The sequence below is a fragment of the Lissotriton helveticus genome, chromosome 2_1 (assembly GCF_964261635.1).
Source record: "Lissotriton helveticus chromosome 2_1, aLisHel1.1, whole genome shotgun sequence".
Taxonomy (NCBI): domain Eukaryota; kingdom Metazoa; phylum Chordata; class Amphibia; order Caudata; family Salamandridae; genus Lissotriton; species Lissotriton helveticus.
In genome coordinates this window covers 588,359,832-588,382,910 of record NC_136059.1, presented here as the reverse complement: position 1 = coordinate 588,382,910, position 23,079 = coordinate 588,359,832, and the positions used below count along the sequence as shown (strand labels likewise).

Here is a 23,079-nt window from a genome sequence, read left to right as displayed (position 1 = left end):
AGCATCAGTGCAATAGTTTGAAGGTTCAATAAGCAATATATCAAACAGATATAACAAACATTTTAAGCAGAGCAGGAGTACCATCATCAGGACTGCAATACATTATAATAGGCGGAGAGGATAAAAGAGCATCATTACAGAGAAACAGGGTGAATAAAAAAGAAAATCGGCTGTGATCCTTTAACCAAGAATTGTGTTTTTATGACTGGGTGGAGTATTACATTTTATTGTAATTGATTTAAAGAGGTCGGTAATGTGGATTGCTGTGATTTTACTTTTGTTCAATGATTTCAATTAATCAACCAATACTTTTAATCTGAATCTAATGATTGAACATCATTCAGGTAACATTTTTCATTGTTGAATAAACTATACAGACTGTAGCCGTTTTAATAACTTTTTTGTTTTTAATTAGGTGAAGAATTAACAAAATCAAAACTTTCACCTCCCACTGAGTAAGTTTTCTTTCATGATGTTTAAGGTTAAGTAGTATTATTATTTTGCCTTATCATTTGTGTGTTTTATTTGATCTATTTTATCCTGTACTTCCTCCATCAATACCTTTTTAGATTTTAGTATTTAAACTGGTTTTATGGTGTATTTAAAATGGAGCCATTCTGCATTTCGTTCTTGTTTGCTTTCACATATAGCAAGTACTCTAGTATTTTTTGTAGTTGCTGTCTAAGCCTTTGTGGAATAATGTTTAATGTGGACTTTTGCATTTCTGAGGTGTATGATGAACATGCGTCTCCTCTCTTTGTAACCTGTTACAGCATTAGAGGAAAAGTTAACAATCATACGGCCTGTGCACCTTGCCAAGTTTCCCTTCCTTCTGTTTTCGTGTAGCCCCTGTGAAAGGAATTGAAGATTTAGGCCCATGGTGGATTGCTAGGCTGGGTTTTATTCTAGCTTGTGGACTGAGGTTGGATGTTTCCTGAGACCTCTCTCTTCCGGTTAAATTTACATCCTGAACTGGTCAGCGAGGGTACGATGTGTCATTGTTTTTGTGTGATTAGCTCAGTAATTGATTTCTGGCTTGTACAGTCAGATAGTGGAATTTGCTAACAAGCAGTTTCGTGGGTTTGAGTTAGCAGTGGTCTGAAAGCTGAGGGCAGATGGTCATATTTTAGGTGGCTAATAAGGACTCTGTGTATCGTGGTAACTGATGGCGTAACTAGAAATCGCTCCAGAGGGTGCTAATTTAGGAATTTTGTGCACCACGGTAGCACTCATACATGGCCAGGTCCCTTCCTTGCATGTGTAATTATCCTGGCTAGTTCCTGAGACCACAGCTTCAGTTACTGTCAGCTAATTCCTGTTATCATATCACTACAGAAAAAACGGTTATTGGTAAAAAGTTTGCCTGCACACGGTCTGTCCCAAACGTCTGAAGCGTGCTCACTCTATGGGTCAACCAAAAAACCCAATTTAATCAATACAAGTCACCACAAAAATTGAGGAGCACAAAGTTTTAGAAAGTCAAGCAACATTTTCAGAATTTATACATTATTTATGACAGACCATATGACAGCAAAACCAAAGTCAAAGTGCAATAATCAGTTTCTTCCACATGTAGGTTGTTTTTACATTGTCTTTATTCACACAAATCTTCAAAATTGTTTGGATAAAACAAGAGGACATATCCGCATGGTACTTCTTCAGGGCTGTTAAACATAAACAGACACAAATATAGGCAAGACATTAGAAAAACAACCAAACTAAATACACTTAACATCAACAAAACTTCTTGTTGAAAACGAGTTGTTACTATATATGTACATTTGAAATCATTGGTAATATGATGGTCATTCCCTCATTTAATACATCAGAGAACAACATTGAGTTCTATACACAATATATAAACACAATTATCCAAATAAAAACACATTGTACATGAACAGATAACTTCAAAACAACATTGTGCATATATATGTATATCCAGATTCCAAAAGTACCCCACAATCTTCATGCATCCTAAATTTATAGTGCACTGGGATCAGCATAGGGTTCCCTCAAGACACCTCCCTCAACTCAAAATTCCTTCATATTCTCCTCACCATTGTTTCGCTGTCTCTTATTGTAATTGTTAATAGAAGACAATGAGATTGTATTTATATCCCATATTGCACAGTGGGGAATTAATAAACCCCATCGTTGTTTTAATTACCTTATCTCGGCAGCACCATATTTTAAGAAATATTCTCAGAGTGGTTGTTTGCAATGAAATGATTCACCATCGGTGCTGTTTAGACCTTATTCTTTAGTCTGGAGCGATGTTGTATGATCCTTTGTGGCACTTCCTGACTAGTTTTACCAATGTACATAATTTTGCACTGGCAAAATATTGCATATACTACATTTCGGGTCTTACTGGTCAGACACAGATCTGGGTTGAATCCATCATCATTCTTTAGCTCACTTCGCCAACCCAGTTCAGACATATCCATCTGCAAATCAGTCCTGACTCTGGTCCTCATGGGTACAGTCCAGCCTTAACTGCCAAGCCAGGTCTTCCCTGGAGTTTGAGTCTGAGTTTAAAAGTATTTCTTAAGCGCGCGTACACCAGGCGGTTTCATGGCGCTGTAAAGTACTGAATCCCTGAGGGGCAGAGGAACAGGAACACAAGAAGGAGCTTATGGGGAGAAGGCTTGTGTGAAAAGAAAGGTTTTTAGTGCCTTTCGGAAAAGTGTGTACTGGGGGCAGGATCTAAGGTGAGCCGGGAGGGAGTTCCAAAATACAAGGGCGAGTGTAGAAAATTTAGAGCCTCCCCATTTTATTCGTTTCAAACGAGGAACAACAAGCAGTTGTTGGGCGGATGATTGTAGCTCCCTGGCAGGAACATAAGGTTGAATTTCAGACGTGATAAAAGCAGGGGCTGAGCCGGACCGGGCGTTAAAGATGATGCAGCCCAGCTTGAACTGAGCTCGTTCTCGAATGGGGAGCCAGTGTAGGGACTTGAGGAGGGGAGTGACGTGGTGTGATTTAGACAAGTTGAATATCAGGCGGGTTCTGGACCAGCTGGAGGCGACGCACGCTGTAAGCGGGCATGCCGCAATACAGGGCATTGCCGTAATCCAGGCGTGAAATAACCATCGCCAGGACTATGAGTTTGAGGGCAGAGAGAGAGAAAAACCGGGAGACCTTACGGATGGTACGGAGCGAGAGAAAGGACGAAGACACAACAGAGCTGACTTGGGAATGAAGGGAAAGTTGGTCGTCCAATTTGAAACCGAGAGTTTTTACAGAAGAAGACGGAGTCGGGGGGGAACCTAGGGAGGAGGGCCAAAAGAGAGAAGACCAGGGACTGGAGCAACCACCTGTCAACATCACCTCCGTTTTGTCGGGGTTTAACTTCAGGTGGTTGTAGTTCATCCAGTCCCGGATGAAAATCATGACAGACTGAAAATTGGACATGGACTCGGGGGAAGAGGATAAAGAAAAGATGAGCTGGAGGTCATCAGCGTAATTATAGACGGAGACCTCCAGCTGTTGGAGGGCAAAAATGAGGGGGGCAATATACAAATTAAATAACAGAGGGGAAAGGGAGGAGCCCTGGGGAACCCTGCATTGAACCGCACAGAAGTCCGCCGAAAAGTCACCCAAGCGCACTGCTTGGGTGCGGTCTCTCAAGAAGGAGATCAGCCAGACCAAGGCCGATCCTCCGATTCCCGCCGCTCCGACACGGGAAAGTAAGATGGCATGATCAACCGTGTCGAAGGTGGCGGAGAGATCGAGGAGGACCAGGGCCTGGGGATGGTTAGTGTCCATACCCTCTTTGAGGTTGTCAAGGACCGATAACACAACAGACTCTGTGGAGTGTCCGGGGCGGAACCCGGCCTGACGGGGGGCTAATACTCTATTCTCCTCCACGAAGGTACTGAGCGTTCTGGTCACATGGCGCTCCAGTACCTTCGCCAAAAAGGGCAGGAGTGAGATGGGGCGATAGTTGATAAGTACTGAGGGGTCAGCGCCGGGTTTTTTGAGGATGGGCAGGATGATAGCCGATTTGAGAGGTGGAATGACGATGCCCTGTGATAGTGAGCTATTTAGAAGGGTGAGGGGGGGGGCAATACACAGGCAGAGTAGATCTGTTTCAGGATGTGTGCTGGACAAGGGTCTAGAGGGGAACCAGACTTAACTAAAGGCAGAAGAGAAAGGAAAGATTCTTCTGTAAGAGGGTGTGGGGAGGGGGTTCGGGCAGACCAGAATAACAGGCGAGGAGGCTGGATGAAATGTGCAATGATTCACAGTATTTATTGTCTTGGACACAAAGGGTACGAAAAGCAAGGAGCAAAGGTTGTTAGGGTGGGTTGAAGTCTTCCCCCCGGAGTGACGTCTTCGGAAGGAGTTCCCGGCAGGATGAGGGTGCTCTGGTCCTGTGTTGTCCCCTGGTGTCTCTCGGAGGTATGAAAGAGAGAGAAAGTACAGGGCAGTTAGTCCTTGAGCTTCGGATGGTTGAAGCTCTGCCACCGACACCGGGGATGTGTATGACCGGAAAACGGACGGTGAGGGTAGGACGGAGGGAAGGGCTGTGAGGGAGAGAATCAGAAAAGGGGGAGGGAAGAGGGTGATACTGTGAGGACGGGTGTAACAACAAGTAGGGGAAAAGGAGGGATCAAGTGCGATCCAGTAGGGCAGATATTACCATTCACAGGAAAAGGAATGGAAGGTCCAGCCACAGTCGTAGCCCCAACGGTGGAGACAGCAAAGAAAAAAAGAAAAAAAACTGGGTTGTTCCTACAAGAATTGAGGGAAGAAAAGGAGAGAAAAGGGGAGGGCGGTGACGGTCACTAGGGAGGGGCTGGTGCTCAAATGGACGACCACCCCTAGGTATCCAATTTGTTGGATATAAAGGCCTCACACACCCTTGCGAGTGTCATGCTTCATCATCGGCAATGCTCCTCGTTGGGCAGGCGGTGCAATGCCCAACGGGCTCACCTCAATGAGGGGCTCTTTGTCGGAGATCTTTTATCCAACTGCCTTATGGTGAAGTGCGGGTGAGGGGCCAGGTAAGAGTAGAAAGTGTGGGTGAGGATAAAATGGGGCTCAGGGTACCGGAAACAGTTTTATTCTGGTGGCCCCCAGCCACAAGTAAAAACAAGGATAGCCGGTATTCCTGGGAACTATAGTTTCCCAGAGCGAACCAGGGCTAAAGGTGCAAAAAGTGTGGTCGACATGTTTCTCGCATCTAGTTCATTAACTGCGATTCTTCAGGACCTATATAAAACCTACAATCTACTTAAACATGATCTATTCAAAAGTATCAGTTTAAACATGGCACATTAGTGGTACTACCTGTCTGACACTGTTCCTACCTAAAGTGGTGGGAGAAAAGGGAGAGGATTACAGCAGGTAAGTAACAGCAAGTGATATTGTAGTGACCGTGAGAACACTGTGCGTGGCCGTGAACACACTGTGCTTAGGTGACATACTAGTGAAAAGGGTGACTAGTATGTGATTAAAATCAAGTTAAAAACACAATACAGTAGTATCCATTAAAATATATAAAACCTTAGATAGGTGTGTATGTTACTCACCTAAGGGTTAGAATAAAGGGGTGAGGATGGGCACAGGGGTCTTTCTACAGCGAACGGTGCAATTATATATACAGTGAGGCGGTGATAATTCAGGTGGGTCGATACAAACATCAAATGAGAGGGGTTTTTGTGTTCGTGTCGCCGTGAGGACGGGACGGGGTCCCTCCCATTTTTTTAGGAGGTTCACGTGGTATATCTGGGTTAGAGCTCGAGCAGCGTCGGTTTCGATCTCGTACGTGACAGGGGTTACTTGTCGTAAGACGGGAAACGGGCCCTGCCACTGCCCTAGTAGTTTGTGGTCGGAAGATGGTAGAAGTAGCAGTACTAGGTCCCCGGGGTCAAAGGAACGAGGTTTGGTTCTTTTGTCATACTGGAGTTTTTGGGTGGTTTGGGCGACTACCATATTCTGCCTCACTATCTCCCGTATCTGCCCTAAGTGGGTCTTCAGGTTGTCCACGTATTCGGGCAAGGGTCTGGTTCGGTCAGGCTCAGCTTCCCACGCCTCCCGAGCCATGTCCAACAGTGTGCGTGGTGCCCGCCCATACAGAAGCTCATAAGGGGAGTACCCGATGCTGCTTTGGACTTTACACCGGATCGCAAACAGTGCAAGGGGAAGCATCTCTTCCCATCTCTTACTCTCTAGACCCAACAGTTTCTTAAGGGTGGTTTTCAGGGTGGCGTTGTAGCGTTCCACTAGCCCATCGGTTTGGGGGTGGTAGGCTGCAGTTCTTATTTGTTTAATACCTCGATGGGAACAGACTTGCCGCATGAGGGAGGAAACAAAAGGGGTCCCCTGATCCGTTAGGATCTCCCGGGGAAATCCTACCCGGGAAAAAATGGAAATGAGGGCCTTAGCGATGTTCTGCGTGGTGGGTTGGCGTAGTGGGACTGCTTCAGGGAAGCGGGTGGCGTAGTCCACCAAGACCAAAGCATACCTATGACCACCTCTAGAGGGAAGCAGGGGTCTATGAGGTCCATCCCTACTCTACTAAAGGGTATGTCGATAAGAGGGAGCGGTTGTAAAGGAACTCTAGGAGGTTGATAACGACTGTTCTTCTGGCACACCGGGCACTCCCGGCAATATCGTTTTATTTGTCCGTACACCTCAGGCCAATAGAACCTCTCCAGGATTGTTTGTCCCGTTTTTTCGTCACTAAAATGACCACCCAGTAAGTGACTGTGAGCTAGAAACAGTACCTTGTCCCAGAAAAGGTCGGGAATGATCAATTGGGGGGTTTGCTGGGGCCCTCCCTTCCTGTATAGGAGCCCATTCTTTTTGAAGAAATAAGGACCTACTTGTAGAGGGTCCTCGTTATCCAAGGCGCGCCCCCAGGCGTCCTGTAATATAAGGTCCTCTTGCTGGGCTGCGCGGAACTCTCTGTCGGTTTCCCAAGGATGGGTGTCCACTTGAACAGGATAGGCCATGGCGTAGTCCCTTTTTTCTTTCTTCCTTTGACTCTTGGTTTTAGGGGCTTTAGGAGGTGGCCCCAACGAGGAAGGGTTGTGGGAAAACGGGGCTTCGGCCCACCACTTTTCCAGGGAGTCAGTGGTTTCATGAAGAAGGCGGGGAAGGCCACTATAGTAACTGCCCAGGATGACTTGTTCTGGCAGATTGGGCACTAGCCCGACTGTTAGCGAACTTCCTTCATTGGCGGGATCTTGTACTCGCACTTTAACTGTTGGATAACTCTTCGTATCGCCATGCACACATTTAATGGCTACCGTGCCGGTCACGGGGCCGACAGGGGTGGGTAATTCCTGGGGCCGTAAGACACTCTGTCGACATCCAGAATCAGCCAGGGCCATCACTTGGTGTCCGTCTATTCTCACCGGACACCTGTACGGGGGAGGAGCAGCTTCGTTGGTGAGACATACATAGTTCCGACATATCCAATGTCCATGGGTTCCTCCTTCTGCGGGCATGTGCGGGCTATATGTCCGTACCCACCACAATGGTAGCACTGAGGCCCTGGATGGACCGGTCGATGGGTTACTGGATAATGTACCAATGGAACAGGATCGGGCTTCTTGGGTAAGGAAGGTCTTTGGGGCCGGAGGTGACTACCAGGTGGTGCCCGGGAAGGGTGTTCTTCCTTACTTCTGTTGAAGTCTTGTGCCCTGCTGTAGGCGCTGGCTATCTCGACGGCACTCTCTAGCGTTAGACGGGCGGCTGTCGTACCCATTTTTGGGTAGCCGGGTGGAGAGAGGCTAAGAACTGCTCTAGGTAGATCTTCGAGAGGATATCCTCCTTCGAGGCCGTTGCAGGCTTCAGCCACCGATTTGTTAAGTCCTGAATACGGAACGACAAAGCCCGGGGTGTCTCCTGGGGTCCTTCCCGTACTTGTCGTAGACGAACCCTGTATGCTTCGTCGTCTATCCCCAGACGTTCCAGGATGCATGTTTTTATGTCCTGATAAGGGGTTTGCCCCTGTACGTTCGCCTGTTGATAGGCTGCTTGTAGTTCCCCGGTTAACAGCGGACCCAGATAATGGCCCCAACGATCTGCAGAAATCAGGGTTTTCGCCCGGCACGTACTTCTGCAATACGACGGAGGGCAGCGAGGTGACCGGTCTCTGTTGTCCCATGACATCGGTGAGACGTCCGATGGCTTGATCCTGAGCTGTGCCCTGACCCTTTAGGACGTCGTGTAGCTGTCCGCGATCATCCTCAGCTGTCTTCAGGAACTGCTCCATCATTTTTCCTAGGACCTCTTGGCTTTCTGCCAGTTTCTTAACAGCCTCCTCCATGCCTCCGGATAATCCCTCTTCTGACACCAAGTGTGGGGAGGGGGTTCGGGCGGACCGGAATAACAGGCGAGGAGGCCAAATGAAATGTGCAATGATTCACAGTATTTATTGTCTTGGACACAAAGGGTACGAAAAGCAAGGAGCAAAGGTTGTTAGGGTGGTTTGAAGTCTTCCCCCCCGGAGTGACGTCGTCGGAAGAAGTTCCCGGCAGGATGAGGGTGCTCTGGTCCTGTGTTGTCCCCTGGTGTCTCTCGGAGGTATGAAAGAGAGAGAAAGTACAGGGCAGTTAGTCCTTGAGCTTCGGATGGTTGAAGCTCTGCCACCGACACCGGGGATGTGTATGACCGGAAAACGGACGGTGAGGGTAGGACGGAGGGAAGGGCTGTGAGGGAGAGAATCAGAAAAGGGGGAGGGAAGAGGGTGATACTGTGAGGACGGGTACAGGGGTCTTTCTACATCGAACGGTGCAATTATATATACAGTGAGGCGGTGATAATTCAGGTGCTTTAATATTTACACTATCTACAACTACATACAGAGGGGACACGGTGACGCTGTACTCACGTGCCCCGCCGTAACTCTCCTGTGAGTTACGGCCGCTCTCCAGCCACCTCCTGAGTACTCCACCAGTCTTCAGACCAGACGTCGTCTTCCTCGCCACGAATCTTCTCCTTGCCTTCGCTCTCGGTCTCGGGTTCTTCGCTTGCTTCCTCCTGCCACGGGTCTGCTGCTCGGAACGTCTTCTCTTCCTGTTGGCCGTCTTTTCTGTCTTCCAGGGATAAGCTTCCGGGGTCAAGGGGTACTGCTTCCGGTCCTGCGCACTCCGTCACTGGTTCCTGCAGAGGGAGAGAGAGGGGAGGAGTCCGGGATGACAGGGACGCGCCATGGCTGGGTTCGTGTCCTAAGGTTGTGGGGCTGGCACGCCGCCCTGCCGAGGTAAGGGCCGCTTCCTTTCTACAGAGGGGGAATGGAAGCAAGGGATGCTGCGACTGGGGGGCACTGAGGGTCAACAAAGGAAGGGGAGGGGGAGGGGATGTTTGCTTTAATAGTAGAGATTTTTTCTAAGAAAAAAGAATTGAGGGAATCACACAGGTGCCGGGAAGGGGAGGGTTTAAGGGTGGCCCTATCGGAGTATGCGAGGTTGTGCACAATAGCGAAGATTTCCCTGGGCTGATTTTCGGCGGTTAGAATTTTAGAGGAAAAGTAGGCATTCTTGGTCGCCAAAATGGATTTTTTGTACACGGCCAAGAGGGTGATGTACTGGTTTCTGAGGATTGGACAGTAGTCTCGCCTCCAGGAACGTTCCGCACAGCGGACGTTGAGTTTTAGAGTCTTCAGTTCCTCATTGAACCAACGGTTTGCGTCGTTGGTGCGTCTGGATGACACCCGCCTTAAGGGGGTGACTGAGTCGCAGCCTGATTGAAGCCATGAGTTGATGGCTTCGGCTTGTCCGAGAGACGATAACCCGTATAGATGCGGGCTGGATGCGGAGAGTGTGGTAGACAGGGAGGCCACATCCACATGGTTCCAAGAACGTGCCCAGATGTTTTTAGGGAGGGAGGGCTTAAGGGCTGGACTGAGGGATAGAGAGAAGGAGATGAGGAAGTGGTCGGACCAAGTGCAAGGGGAGATAGACAGTGAGGTTACCGGGCAATTGAGGGACCAGATCTGATCAAGGATGTGACCCTGATTATGGGTTGGCGAGTGAACAGCAGGGACAAAGTTAAGGAAACGGAGGGACTCTGAAAACTCTTTTGAAGTTGAACATTCGGCCGAGTCTGAAGGCCAAAAGTTGAAGTCTCCTAGTACCAAGATGGAGGAGTTATTGACTACTAAGGTGGCCATCAAGTCTTGGAAGCTGGGAAGAAAGAGTTGAGGAGACGAGGGGGCGGTACATAAGAACACAAGTGAGCGGAGTACTGAAAGAAAGTGACCGAGCGACTAAAAAGTCTGATAAACCAATAGAGGAGAAAACTAGAGGTTGAAAAGCGATTTCCCTACGGGCAATCAGGGCGACGCCACCTCCTGGTTTACCGGGGGGGGATGGTCAGCTCGGAGAGCATAATATGAGGCAGGAAGCATGGCTAATATGGAGGGAAGGGAGCTGTCACAAAGCCAGGTCTCTGTAAGAAATAAGAGGTCGGGTTTGTGCAGGTCCAATGAGGTGAAGAGTTCGTGGTGGTGTTTGACTGCTGACCTGGTGTTAAGGTAAAGAGCAGATAACACGTTGGGGGACGGGCAAGCTGGTGGATCAGGGCAGGTGGTAGGAGGAGAGGATAAGGTGGGGGGTTGAGGGGAAGTGTGTGTGGACCGGAAACAAGCATTCTGGGACCCTAATCAGCCAGGCTAGGTTGACTCCAGTGGCATGGAGAGCATAGGACCCACGTCTGGGCATACCTGTCCCACTTGGGGTGACAAATGCAAAAGGAAAAAATGATGGACAGAGCTGATCAATGTGAAACATTCACCCTAGTACAGAGATCTGGGCCTAAATCCATTGTTTGTTTTGCTCCCTATGCCATTCCAGTTTAAACCCAGCAATAGGCAAATCAGTCTTGACCCTGTTCTCCATGGGAACAGTCCAGCCTGAACTGCCAGGCCGAGTTCTCCTTGGACCGGATAAAAGCATCCTAGGACTGGTTTTGGGATTTCACCCCACACCAGCCAGGCTAGCTTGATTCCAGTGGCATGGAGAGAACTGGACCGACTTCTGGGCATACCTGTCCCACTCGAGGTGACAAATACAAAAAGAACAGTTGTTGTCAATTTGACACTGGATTCAAGCTAGCCTGGCTGATGAGGTGTGTTACCCCGAAACCGGTTCCAGGATGCTTGTTTCCAGTCCAGCGAAGCCCTGACTTGGCAGTTCGGGCTGGGCTGTTCCCATGAGGAACAAGGTCAAGACTGATTTGCGTATGGCTGGGTCTGAACTGGGGTGGCTAAGTCAGCTAAAGAATGATGAGGGATTCAACCCAGATCTATGACTGGGGGTGAGTGTCTGAAAGGTTTCAGTGCTCTGCCTATCATCTCCTTGTGTTTCTTTGTTCTCTTCCACCAGCCTAGCTCTGCAGTCAGTGAAAACCTTGGTGCCTCTTGGGCTGATACACCCATGTGATCTTGGATTCGGATGCCCAAGTGCTGCCCATTGTCGTGGAGGAGCCCCAAACCGTACAGTCACTGGCAATTGCAGATGGCAGTGATGCAGCGAAATTCACCATCATATGCGGACTGGACGTGGGTACTCGTTGGACAGAGCAATTTCATAATCAGTGGCCCTTATGTGCCACGCCTGGCTGAGAACCACTGACTATACGGGGGCTCCGCTCACATACATTCCCTTTAAAGGCTCTCGCCTTTTTGGCAGGAAGGCAGACTCAGCCCTGGAGCACTTTGTTATAGCAGAGCTACTGCGAGGTCCTTGGGACTATCCATGGCCCTTCACGAACCCCAGTTCACCTTCCATTCCTTTTGTGGCTGTGTAGGGGCTCCCAGCCATGTTCGTTCCCACCCAGCCACCAAGGTCAACAAGCCTCCAGCCTTTTCGTGGCCAAGGATGCTGTTCCTACTGACCACTTGGGCCACTAGCCAGAGGGCATCCCAGCAATCTCCCAGCACCCACTGCCTCCAAACACCTTTATTTTGGCCTCATACCAAAATGGGCATTCAGTGCCAAAATGCGCATTTAGGATACGCCATCACCTGCATCACTGGCAGTCGATAACATCCAACAAGTGAGTTTTATAGCTAATCCAAAGGGTCTACTTCATCCCCTTTCTGAACACCAATCCACCCATGCTACCCACTTGCAACTGGCTGACGGCAGACCATCTCTACTTTCTCCATCAGGCAGTATTGACTCTCTTGACCAAGAGACCCATTAAGAGGATGCTTGCATCAGAAGTATGTCTGTTTCAGATGCTGTCTAGTACCCAAGAAGGACTGAGGCCTTCATCCTATCCTATTCATGCACCTTCTCAACTTTTCCCTGAGAAAGAAGATGTTCAAGATGCTCACCATAGCTCAGGTCCGGTCTGCCCTGGACCCAGGAGACTGAATGGTGGCATTGAACATGCAGGGCGCGTATTTCCACATCCCTATCCTGCCTGCCCACAGACGTTATCTGCGATTCCCGGTGTGCCAAGAACACTTTCAGTTTGCTGTGCTCCCCTTTTGGCCTTACTAGCACCTCTCGGGTTTTCACCACAGTGATGGCTGTGGTTGCAGTTCATCTGCGGGGGTTGGGGGTTCCATTCTTTGCCTAGCTCGACGATTGGCTGTTGAAGGCAGGCTTACCCCAGGCAGTTGTATCCCACCTCCAGACTAAGGCAAAACTCCTGCACTCATTGTGGTTCACTATCAACTTGCCATAGTCTTACCAAGCTCCTTATCAGACCCTGCCTTTTATAGGGTCTGTTCTGGATCCAATATGGTTTCAGGCTTGTCCTCCTGAGCTGTGTGCCCAGCATATTCTGGTTATGATACCAATGTTTCAGCCTCTATCCTGGATTTCGGTGGGACCGACTGTGAGACTGTTGGGCCTCCTGCATCCTGCTAGTAACACGTGCCCATTGTCATATGCGGGCTCTGCCGTGGGACCAGACGTTCCAGTGCACAGAGCATCAGGGGACTCTCTCTGACGTGGTCCAGATCTCGAATGGAACTGGTAAAGGCCTGCAGTGGTGGCTGATAAACTGCGATTGGGTCAGTGGCAGACCCTTCTCCCTTCCCCACCCAGAGTCAACTGTAATGACATAGGCATCACTCCTGGACCATGGTGACCTACTTGGAGATGTGGAGATCAGAGGACTCTGCTCTCAGGCGAAATCCGGGCTCCACATCAACCTTTTTGCCATTTGTTTAGCATTTAAAGCCTTCCTTCCTTCAATCAGAGGGCTAGTACAGGTATTCATGGCCATGTGGTACTTCACAAAACAGGGCAGTAAGGGGTCATGGACCCTTTGACAAGAGGCAGTGTGCCTCTGGATGTTTTAGGAACACCAGGGCAAATACCTAGTGGTTCAACACCTGGTGGGCTCTCTGAATGCCAGAGCGGACAAACTGAGCCATCCATGCCTGGCAGATCACGAATGGCATCTCCATTTGGAGATGGTGAAGACCTCTTTCAAGAGTGGGGAGAGTCTTGGTGAGATTTGCCCGCCACCGCAGAGAGCCCGCAATGTAAGCAGTTTTGCATGCTAGATTTTCCAAGGCAGCTCTTGCTCAGAGACTCTTCTAATCTCGAGTGGAGTGCCAGCCTCCTGCAAGCTTTTCCACCAATACCACTCAAGCCCAGAGTTCTCAAGAAGTTCAGGAACAACCAGGCCCAAGTCATTCTTGTGGCTCTGAGTGGGCACAAATAGTCTCATATCCCGAGTTGCTGAGCATGAGGATCAGTCCTCTGATCACACTGCCTCTTTGGGAGGATTTTCTGTCACAGTAACAGGGCAGGGGTTTGCACCAAAACTGAAAAAGCTTCACCTTCATGCGTGCAGATGGAGCGGTGACAGTTGACAGATTTGGGCCTGTAGTATACAATGTTATTTTGACAGCCAGGCCCCCCTCCACCAGGACAGTTTATGCCTGCCATTGCAGCCAGTTTGTGGTATGGAGTTCAGAGAAATATTTTGATCCTCTATCTTTTTTTTAAAACTTTATTTTTGCAATTTTGGTGGTCACACAGTTTACAACAGAAAGTGCAGTACTGTCACACAGGTTTAGCACAGGCACATATCACAAATAATGAATGAAAAGGAAGAGAAGCAGTACATTTCAATCAGTACACCGCAGGGTCGACATTACCTCTCAAGGGGATTTTGACAGTCAATTGAAGTTCGTAGCACATTTGGATCCCTGACCTGCACATCCCAGGTCCCAAGCGCCTACAATAAGGCAAACGGCCATTAGTTTGGTGACCCCCCCTCCGAGTTTGCACATGTCCCAGCAAGGTAACTCCGCAACGGAGCCCAAATGTCACATGGTCTAGAAGCAATCGGCAATAATTCCGAATAAGTATTCAGTTGTTCTTGACAATATATTAAATCATTCATCCAGTCTATAAATTTAGGAGCTCTACCTCTGCCCCAGCGACACGCCACTCTCCGTTTGGCCACCAGCAGGGCCATTGCAATAAACCTGCGATACGTCGCTTGTATGGGCTCTACATATCCCAGTAACGCCAGGAGCGGGGAGGGATGTATTGTAGTGTGTGTCATGTCAGAAAGTGCGTTTATCACTTGAACCCAGTACTGGTTTACTGTATCACATGCCCAGGCGAGGTGTAAGAAGTCCGCCCCAGAGGCATGACATCTATCACATTCATCCGTTGCTCTTAGCTGAAGTCTGCGCATTCGAGCTGGAGTGTAGTAAAGGCGGTGTATGAATTTATAGTGTATGATTCTATGTCGACTACTAGCCGAAATGCGTTCCGTATGCTGTAGGGAGAACAACCACTGCCTATCCGTGAGCAGGCTATCAAGCTCTTGATCCCATTTGAGTCTAGCGGGTAGAGCCGCGTAGTCCATTTGCGTGTGTACCGTCCTATAAATTGTCGATACCAATCGATAGGGAGTCTCTAGTTGGAGCAGAGTCTGCAAGGGGGCCAGCTGTACCGGTTCTCGGGGAAAGTCAGGTTAGAGGGCTTTCACACCTTGCCGGAGCCGGATATATAAAAAAACTTCAAGTGGAGTGGGTGACATCTCTTCATACAAGTGTTCCATGGTGCGAAACATTCCTTCATGGTATAGATCCCCCCAGGTCACAATTCGTAATTTGTGTAACAGTTTGCGGAATCCGGGTTCCTGCAATAGTGGCATATCCGGGTGGTAGCTCAATGGTAATGACGGAGCATACAATACCTTCTGGCCCATTTTAGCCAGTATTCGGGCCCATGCAGTGGCCGTGCTAAGCACTGTTGTAGGCGTTTTGTCCTGCCAGAGGCCTCCGCGTAAATTGCACCATCTATAGGGATAGGGTGGGCTAACCAATGCTCCGCAGCCAGTTGAGGCATATACCTAGGCTGGTGTACCCAAAAATAGGCATAGTGTGCTTGTGCTGCCTGATAGTACAGTTCAAAATTGGGCACTCCGAAGCCACCGTGTGTGTAGGGACGTGTCAGGGTATCCCACTTGAGTCGGGGCGATTTCCCTCCCCATACTAGCTTGATGAGTTCAGAGCGAAGCTGGCTAAAAAAAGATCTGCCCGGATAAAATGGGATGTTTAAAAATAGGTACAATAATTTCGGAAGAATTACCATTTTTATCAGGGAAGCCCTGCCCGCCATCGACAGAGGCAAGGTGATCCAGCGCGCCACATTGTCCATTATGCGATTCATGGAAGTGCCATAATTGGCGCGCATAAGTTCATCTCTGTCCTTCTCTATGTGGATCCCAAGATATTTAAAATCACCTTCGCTCCAGGTAAGAGGGAAGTCTAGGTCAAACCGCTCAGTAGAAGGCGTAAGCGGAAAGATGCAGGACTTACTCCAATTAATCTGGACCCCTGACAGTCTACCAAAGCGCACAAATTCTCTAAGGATGGGGTTGAGATTTACGCAAGGATGTCGGATGTACAATGTGATATCATCCGCATACAGTGAAAGCAGAATCTGTCGTTGAAAGCACCGGAGCGCACTGTCATTATGATGCTGTCTCAGTTTAGCGGCCAGAGGTTCTGTGGCAATCGCGCAAAGGAGAGGTGAAAGGGGGCATCCCTGTCTTGTCCCCCTCGTAATGGGGAATGAGGCAGACAGTTTACCATTAATGTGAGTCGTGGCCATAGGGCGTTCATACAGGAGTTTAATCCAGGCAATGAAAATCGCCTGGAATCCCATTCTTTCCAACACTCGGAACACATAGTCCCATTCCAGGGAATCAAACGCCTTGGTGGCGTCAAGAAAGACAGCCGCCATTGGCAGGTCTTCATGCACCGAGTTTAAAACAGAGAAGAAGGTACGCAGATTGTGGGAGGTAGCCCTGCCAGGGACAAAGCCAGACTGATCTGGTAGTATCAAATTGGGAAGTAGAAGGATAATGCGGTTAGCAATGAGCTTGGCTAGTACCTTAACATCGCTATTCAATAAGGACAGGGGGAGGTAGGAGTCACACAGATGCGGTGGCTTGCCTGGCTTAAGGAGAGAGATAATAAGAGCCGTTCTCATTGAGGGCGGCAGGTGACCCACCTCTAGGGCGTCCTCATATACCTCTCGGAGTACAGGGGCCATAAAATCGACGTAAGTTTTGTAAAATTCTATTGGAATGCCGTCCAATCCCGTGGCTTTCCCTGTCTGCATACCCATAATTGCGTCTCGCACCTCTTCTAACTCGAAAGGCGCACTCAGGAACTCTCTTTGGGTCTCACCAAGCCAGCCCAGCGATACATCTGCCAGATAATCCTGTAATTGCAGTTCTCCTACTCTAGAGGAGGTATATAGCGTGCTATAGTGGGAAACAAAGGAGTTGAGGATTTGAGTCGTGTCCCGAATTGCCACCCCGTCCGGACCCTCTATTTCAAGTATAATGTTGGGCTCACGCATCAATTTAATCGTTGAGGCTAACGCCTTTCCAGGCCGGTCGCCTTCACCGTAACGGCGAGCAGTCCAATGCTTGCTCCGAAATTTAGATTCTCTTGCCGCTTCCGTCGTGTATTCAGAGATTTTATCCCGGATCGCAAGTAACGTAGAGTCGGACGTATGAGTGACCAATGAGGTCTCCAGATCTTTAAGTTCACTTTCGATAGTACGATGCAGATTCCCCTTAATGTCACTTTAAACGCATCCCAAATAGTCTCAACATCGCTAACAGAGTCCTTATTCCGCCTAAAGAAGTCTAGGCACTCATCCCGGAGCTCCTCCTGAAACGTGTCGTCCAGTAGTAGTGAGGGGCGCATCCGCCATGCGGTAGAAGGAGGGCCCAATTCTGCTGCACGCAGTGTAATTTTCACAGGGGAATGATCCGAGTAGGTCCTGGGGAGGTGATGTGCACGGTGAAGGGATGTGTAAAGGTGGGGTGTCAGGAATATATAATCTAGTCTGGCCCATGAACGCGCCTGCGCAGTGAAATGCGTGCCTTCCCTGAGTTCTCCGTGTAGCTGTCTCCAGGCGTCTACTAATCTATAGTCAGTAATTACTGCGCGCAGTTCCGCACGCGCCTTGGTGTAGTGGTGTGGGGAAGGGTGTGATCTATCTAATGTGGGATCTAGCGTTGTATTAAAGTCTCCCCCCCATATGATTTGTTGTGGACCCGTCTCCATTATGGCCGCCCATAATTCCGTAAAAAAACTCGGGTCATCTATGTTAGGCCCATAGCAGCATACCAGGGTGACCGTCGTGTGCCCCAGCCTGCCCCACAGCATACAGTAGCGTCCCTGATCGTCTACCTTGGAGCCAGCCGAGACAAATGGTGTATTCCGTCTAACCAGAATTGCCGTCCCCCTAGCGTATGTAGAGTATGAAGAAAATGCAGCACTCATTGCCCATCTACTGGCGAAGGTGTGATTGGAGGACCTGTTAAAATGCGTTTCCTGCAGAAAAGCTATATGAATCGAGTGCCTGTCTAAGTACGAAAGTACTTGCCGTCGCTTCCTGGGGTCCCCGAGCCCTCTAACATTCCAAGTTAGTATATTGAGATCAGTGTCCCCCATCAATAACGAACAACATCATCCCAAATGTCTTTTCCCCTTCCTTGACCCATCCATATATATCCAAGAGGCCCTTGAAATGTACATCCGTGTGCAGTAATAACATGTGTCCCGTGTGTGCAACCTGTACTGCCTGCCCTAAAGCACTCATACCATAATCAGGTGAAACAGCAGGTGTCGATGATACAATCCGTATTCCAATCCTCAATAGGACAGCCAGAGTTAACCAAACAGTCCCAACCCCCTCCCCTCAACCTTGTAAAGACCCTAAAACTGTACTGCGAGCTGTTGCCCAATCTTGAGGGATATACAATGCATAATAGACCATTGAGATACATATTGTGCAGTAAATAACATAGCGGCCTGTAGGTGCACATCGCTGGCTAGTCATACAGTATAGGAAATGAAATACTGAGGCTCTACGCGGAAAGCGCGCCATGAATACCGCCCAATAGACACGACATGGCAAGGCATAATCTAGCCAGAGCACACAGCACATGAAGCCAATCATACACAGCACAGCAGTTGGGTCTCCACAGCAAATCCGAACATAATCAACAATCCAAAGCGCACCATCGTTAGCGCCCCCTCCCACTGGAGCAGCCCCAACTTGCCAGTATTCCCGTCCCTCCCCCCACCCTTAACAAGTCCTAAAGTCCCCAACATTTGCAACAGTTGTAGTAAGTTCAATGGGGTATACCCTACAGGGTGCAGTCTAGTAGCGCACTGAGCCTCCCCCCTCTCCTTGGCCCCGTTTCCGACACCCAGTCCAGACCCAATTCAGGTAGTGGGGGGGGGGGGGGGGGGGGGGGGGGGGGCCCGGAATACATTACCACCATCTTCTAACGAAAAACCGGGTAGCGGTTGGAGTCCGCAGCTGAGCAGCAGATCGGGTCTCATCCAGCCATGTCTTCGCCTCCAACTGTGAGCAAGAGGCCGCAGAGGCGATGATCAGTGTCATTCATCTTCGTTAGCTGAGTGAAAGTCGTCTTGTCTGTCTTCGCCATGTCGTCTATTTTCGGCTCTCTCCCGTTTGAGTTGCTTTACAAAGTCTTCGACCTGTTGCGGATTAGTAAATAAGTGCTGCTTCGCCTGATGTGTCACCCTTAATTTGGCAGTATACAGGAGCGCATAGTCGATTTGGAGGGTCCGCAGCTTTTTCTTGACGTCCAGAAACTTTCTCCGTTGCTCTTGTACCACTGGCGTAAAGTCCGGATAGATGGAGAAAGTAACTCCTTCACAGGACAGCGTGCGCTGGGTTCGGGCTGCCCGTAAGGCTGCGTCTCGATCTCGATAATTGAGAAGGCGGGCAATGATGGGCCGTGGGGCGGCTCCAGCAGATGGTCTCGGTGCCAGTGATCGGTGTGCTCGCTCGACAATAAATTGTTTGGAGAACGCCTCCGGGCCAATCGCAGTAGTGAGTATCTTCTCAACATAGTCCTCCATGCGCCCCGTGTTGGTCGATTCAGGAACTCCCACTACGCGTATATTATTGCGCCGGCTTCTCGCTTCCAACTCCTCATTTTTCGCGGCTATTATCCTAAGCACATTGTTCATCCGCGCGATTTGGGTCGTGTGTGTAGCCGTGGTGTCATCATTGTCGGATATGCGTTGCTCTGTGGCGGTGATACGCTCTTCATGCACATCCACTTTGTGCACCATTGCGTCCATTCTAGATGACATTCTGTCCACTTTATCAACAATGGTGGCGAACCCTTGTCGCATCTCTTGCATCATCTGTTGGAAATCCAAGGTGCCAGCGTGAGTCGCCGTGTCCTGTGGAGTGGGGGCTTGAGAGCTGCCCACTTCCTGCGTGTTCCTTAATCCCTTTTTGCTGGTAGTCGAGTCAAACGATAGTTTGGGCTGTCTGTTGTCCGGCTTCCCCATGCTGAGAGTTTTGCAAGGCCTGCGGCAGTTCAGAAGGTGGAGGGTTCGAGGCAGGCAAGACAGTCGTCGTCTCCAGTGTTCGCCACGCTCAACGTCTATCACTGCATTATCAATGATGTAGCTCCAGCCGTGGTTCAGATCTTGGGAGCGCTCGTGTTTTTGTGGGTAAGAGCGTATCCCCTGCCGCCTCTTCAGTGCCCAGGGTCCCCCAGTAGTGGCGCAATTAGCCCAATACGTGGGCTCGGCCGGGCCAGAAATGCACTCGGGCACCTACTGCACAAGTGCACACAGGGGCTATGGCAGTCAGTGCACCATGCAGCTTATCCACAAGGGGAAAAGAAAGGGAACCGCTTGTCAGCCTCCCTTCACAGCCCCTGGAGGCAGAGCAGCAAGCTGACCATGCGCGCAGTGAGTCACTGGGCCTCAACACATATGTAGACTCTCGCCGTCCCCAGGCCCGCGCTTACCGTCCGTATGCAGTCCTGGGGCAGGGCTTCAGGGGGGAGCAGCGGAGCTCCGTGATCACGCAGCGGCGGCAGGGAGCAATCGGTCCCGTGGACAATGGCAGCGCTTAATTGTACAGGTAGGGAAGCAGCAGTCTTCCGATTAAGGATCAATTTGCCAACTGTTGGAGATGAAGGCTTACCCCCGCCATCAGTCTGTCCAGGCGTGGTAACTTCCTCACGCACTTGATGGTCAACGGGAGAAGAAAATGCAGGTGTTTTCTTTCTTGTTTCGTTTCCTTTTTTTTTTCGTTTTTTTTTTTTAAGTTTTGAGCCAAAGCACTCCAGGCGTACGCTCGTATGCTGTCCGAAATGGCCGCTGTCCCTCACGGCCGTCTTTAGTCAGCCGCGTTGGTGTAACTGCCGCAGGAGGCGCAGCGGAGATCTCCAGCGGCCGCCCCACAGCCGTCAGTGCTGGTTCGCATGCAGTGCCCTACCGCCTTGCGATGCGGAACACTCACCGCAGTCTTCACAGCGGGGGCACGATTGTGCTGCAGCGCCGGGCCTACTTTCCTCGTGGCCCGCAACGGCCTCTCGTAGCCCAGCAGTCCGGTGTCTCCCTCCGTCTGTATCGTGCTCTACCGCGGGCGAATCTGTCTGCAGCCGTTTCTCCGAGCAGGGAGGTAGCAGCGCGCTGTGACTTTCACCGACGGTCAGGCTGGACACCCTCTCTCGATCAACACCACAGTAACATTTCGAGATGGTGAAAAAGAAGGATTATTGACGTATAATTTTTCCGGGCTGCAGGAGTCTCACATCAGTGCGACCATTCTGCCAGTGCGCCCTCTAGCGCCCCCCATATTTTGATCCTCTATCTGCACCCCTTTTCAAGGTTCTTCTGTTCATTCTTTCCCGGGCACAGCAGGGCTCTGCTTTGGGCATATTAAAATGTTATATTTCTGACATTTCAGCATTTCTGCGATTACCAGACTAGCCATCCCTTTTCAAATCCCCTATTGTAAATAGGTTCCTCGAAGGTCTCCACCATATGTTCCCAACAGCGCTTTTTATAATGCCCCAGTGGAATGTAAATCTGGTTCTTACATTTATGCTATGCGCTCCCTCTTGAATCGCTCCACAACTGCCCACTCAGACTTCTCACCATCAAAATGGCCTTTCTAGTGATAACACCAGCCAGAAGGGATATAAACACTGTCAGCAAGTCTTCCATACCTTTCCTTCAACCCAGACAAGCTAGCCCTTTGGACTCAAGCATATTTTTTACCAAAGGTGGTAAACCAGTCCATCACTCTGCCTGCCTTTTATGTTCTGCCTCTAAATAAGAGGAGAGACTCTTCCAGCTACACCCAAAAAGAGCGTTGTCGTTGTACCTTGATCATACTCGTAAGTTCCAGGTGGACGTTAAACTCATTGTAGGGTATGTCGGGCCATGAAAGTGAAGACAGTGCAGAAGTGGACCATCTAGAGTTGGATATTGCTCTGCATCAAAATCTGCTATGCATTGGCCAAAAAGAAAGCCCCTGATTGTTTGCTTGCTCACCCCACCAGAGCCAAGGCTGCAAGCACTGCATAAGCTCATAAAGTTCCTGTCAGGCAGCAACGTAGGCTTCTTTGCACGCATTTACGAAACACTGCTGCCTGGACAGTCTGGTCCATTTTGACAGTCCCTTTGCCCGTTCAGTTCTAGAGGGCTTTTTAGTCTATTCCATATCGCAGCCCTGCTCTGGGAAGGTATTTCTTGGGTATTTATTCAAAGGTAAGGAATCCTCAGCTAGAAGTTTCTATAAGATGAACAAGTTATTTACTTTCGGTAACACTTATCTGGGGTAGAGAGTCTATGTAGCTACAGATTCCTTACCAACACTCCCATCTTCCTCTGCTCTGTGAACAAATTCTTGCGTTACGGATTAAACCTAATTTAACGCACCAGTGGTCTGCACTTCTGGCATGGAAAGCCGTGAAAAAAAAAGCACACTGGTGTGGCTCCTATCAAGACCCTGCACATGTCATTTCTGGTGGAGACGACACTACTCGGAGCTGAACTATGCCACCTAATCACACACAGGAGTACTGCTGGTCAAAAGTTTTCGGATACAGTTTGATGGCTGAGAAATATTCTGTGGTAAGCAATCTGTGGCGAGATATAGTCTATACCAGATAATGCATTACTGAAAGGCAAGTAACTTGTTCTTCAGCAAAGAAGGTAATACAAATTGTTAGTGGGCTTTATTACATGATTCTTTACACTAAGGGGTATGCCTTCAATTTTCCAATTCCGTGGCACAGTGGCATTTTGCGACCCTCATCAAACTATACAGTCTTTGGGTTTAAGCCTTTGTTTTACTGTTCCAGATGAATGTTTTGATTATTGCATCAATCTTATGAAGGTAGGAAAATGCAAAATCATGCCCAAATGTATTTGAATCTGGAGGCATATCCATTTTCAAGACCCGTACTCTTCACAGTGACAGGTGAAGTTTTGCCAGCAGAGAAGCTCAGTGGTCATAGAATCAATATGCTGTCTGATGTTTCATGGACCGTGTTACGTAAATACCAGTTGATCAGGATAGCTAGATACCTTTAGGCTCGAGGTACCCCTGTAAACATGGGGTACCCATGTGAATTGGTGGTTCTCTAGCAAGTTTTTACATTAACCCTGGTAATGAGAAGGACCTCACTTTTTTCTCAAATAATTTTGAAGTCTGAGAATCCAGCAAAGTAAGAAATTATCAGTGGTACATCAAGCAAGATGCTTCTTCCCTATACTCCTGTCATTTTTTTGTAACAGCGCGAGCAGTAGAGACAGAGTAT

General features: G+C 49.2%; 1 protein-coding gene across 2 annotated transcripts in view; it reads left to right on the top strand.

Annotated features, from left to right (window-relative positions):
• Nucleotides 1-23,079, top strand: part of FCHO2 (FCH and mu domain containing endocytic adaptor 2) — a 1,197,262-nt gene that overhangs the window by 768,930 nt on the left and 405,253 nt on the right. For both annotated transcript variants that reach the window (XM_078675272.1, XM_078675273.1), the window contains exon 14: nt 416-455. In XM_078675272.1, coding sequence (XP_078531398.1) covers nt 416-455 — 40 coding nt within the window. The remainder of the gene's footprint in view (nt 1-415; nt 456-23,079) is intronic.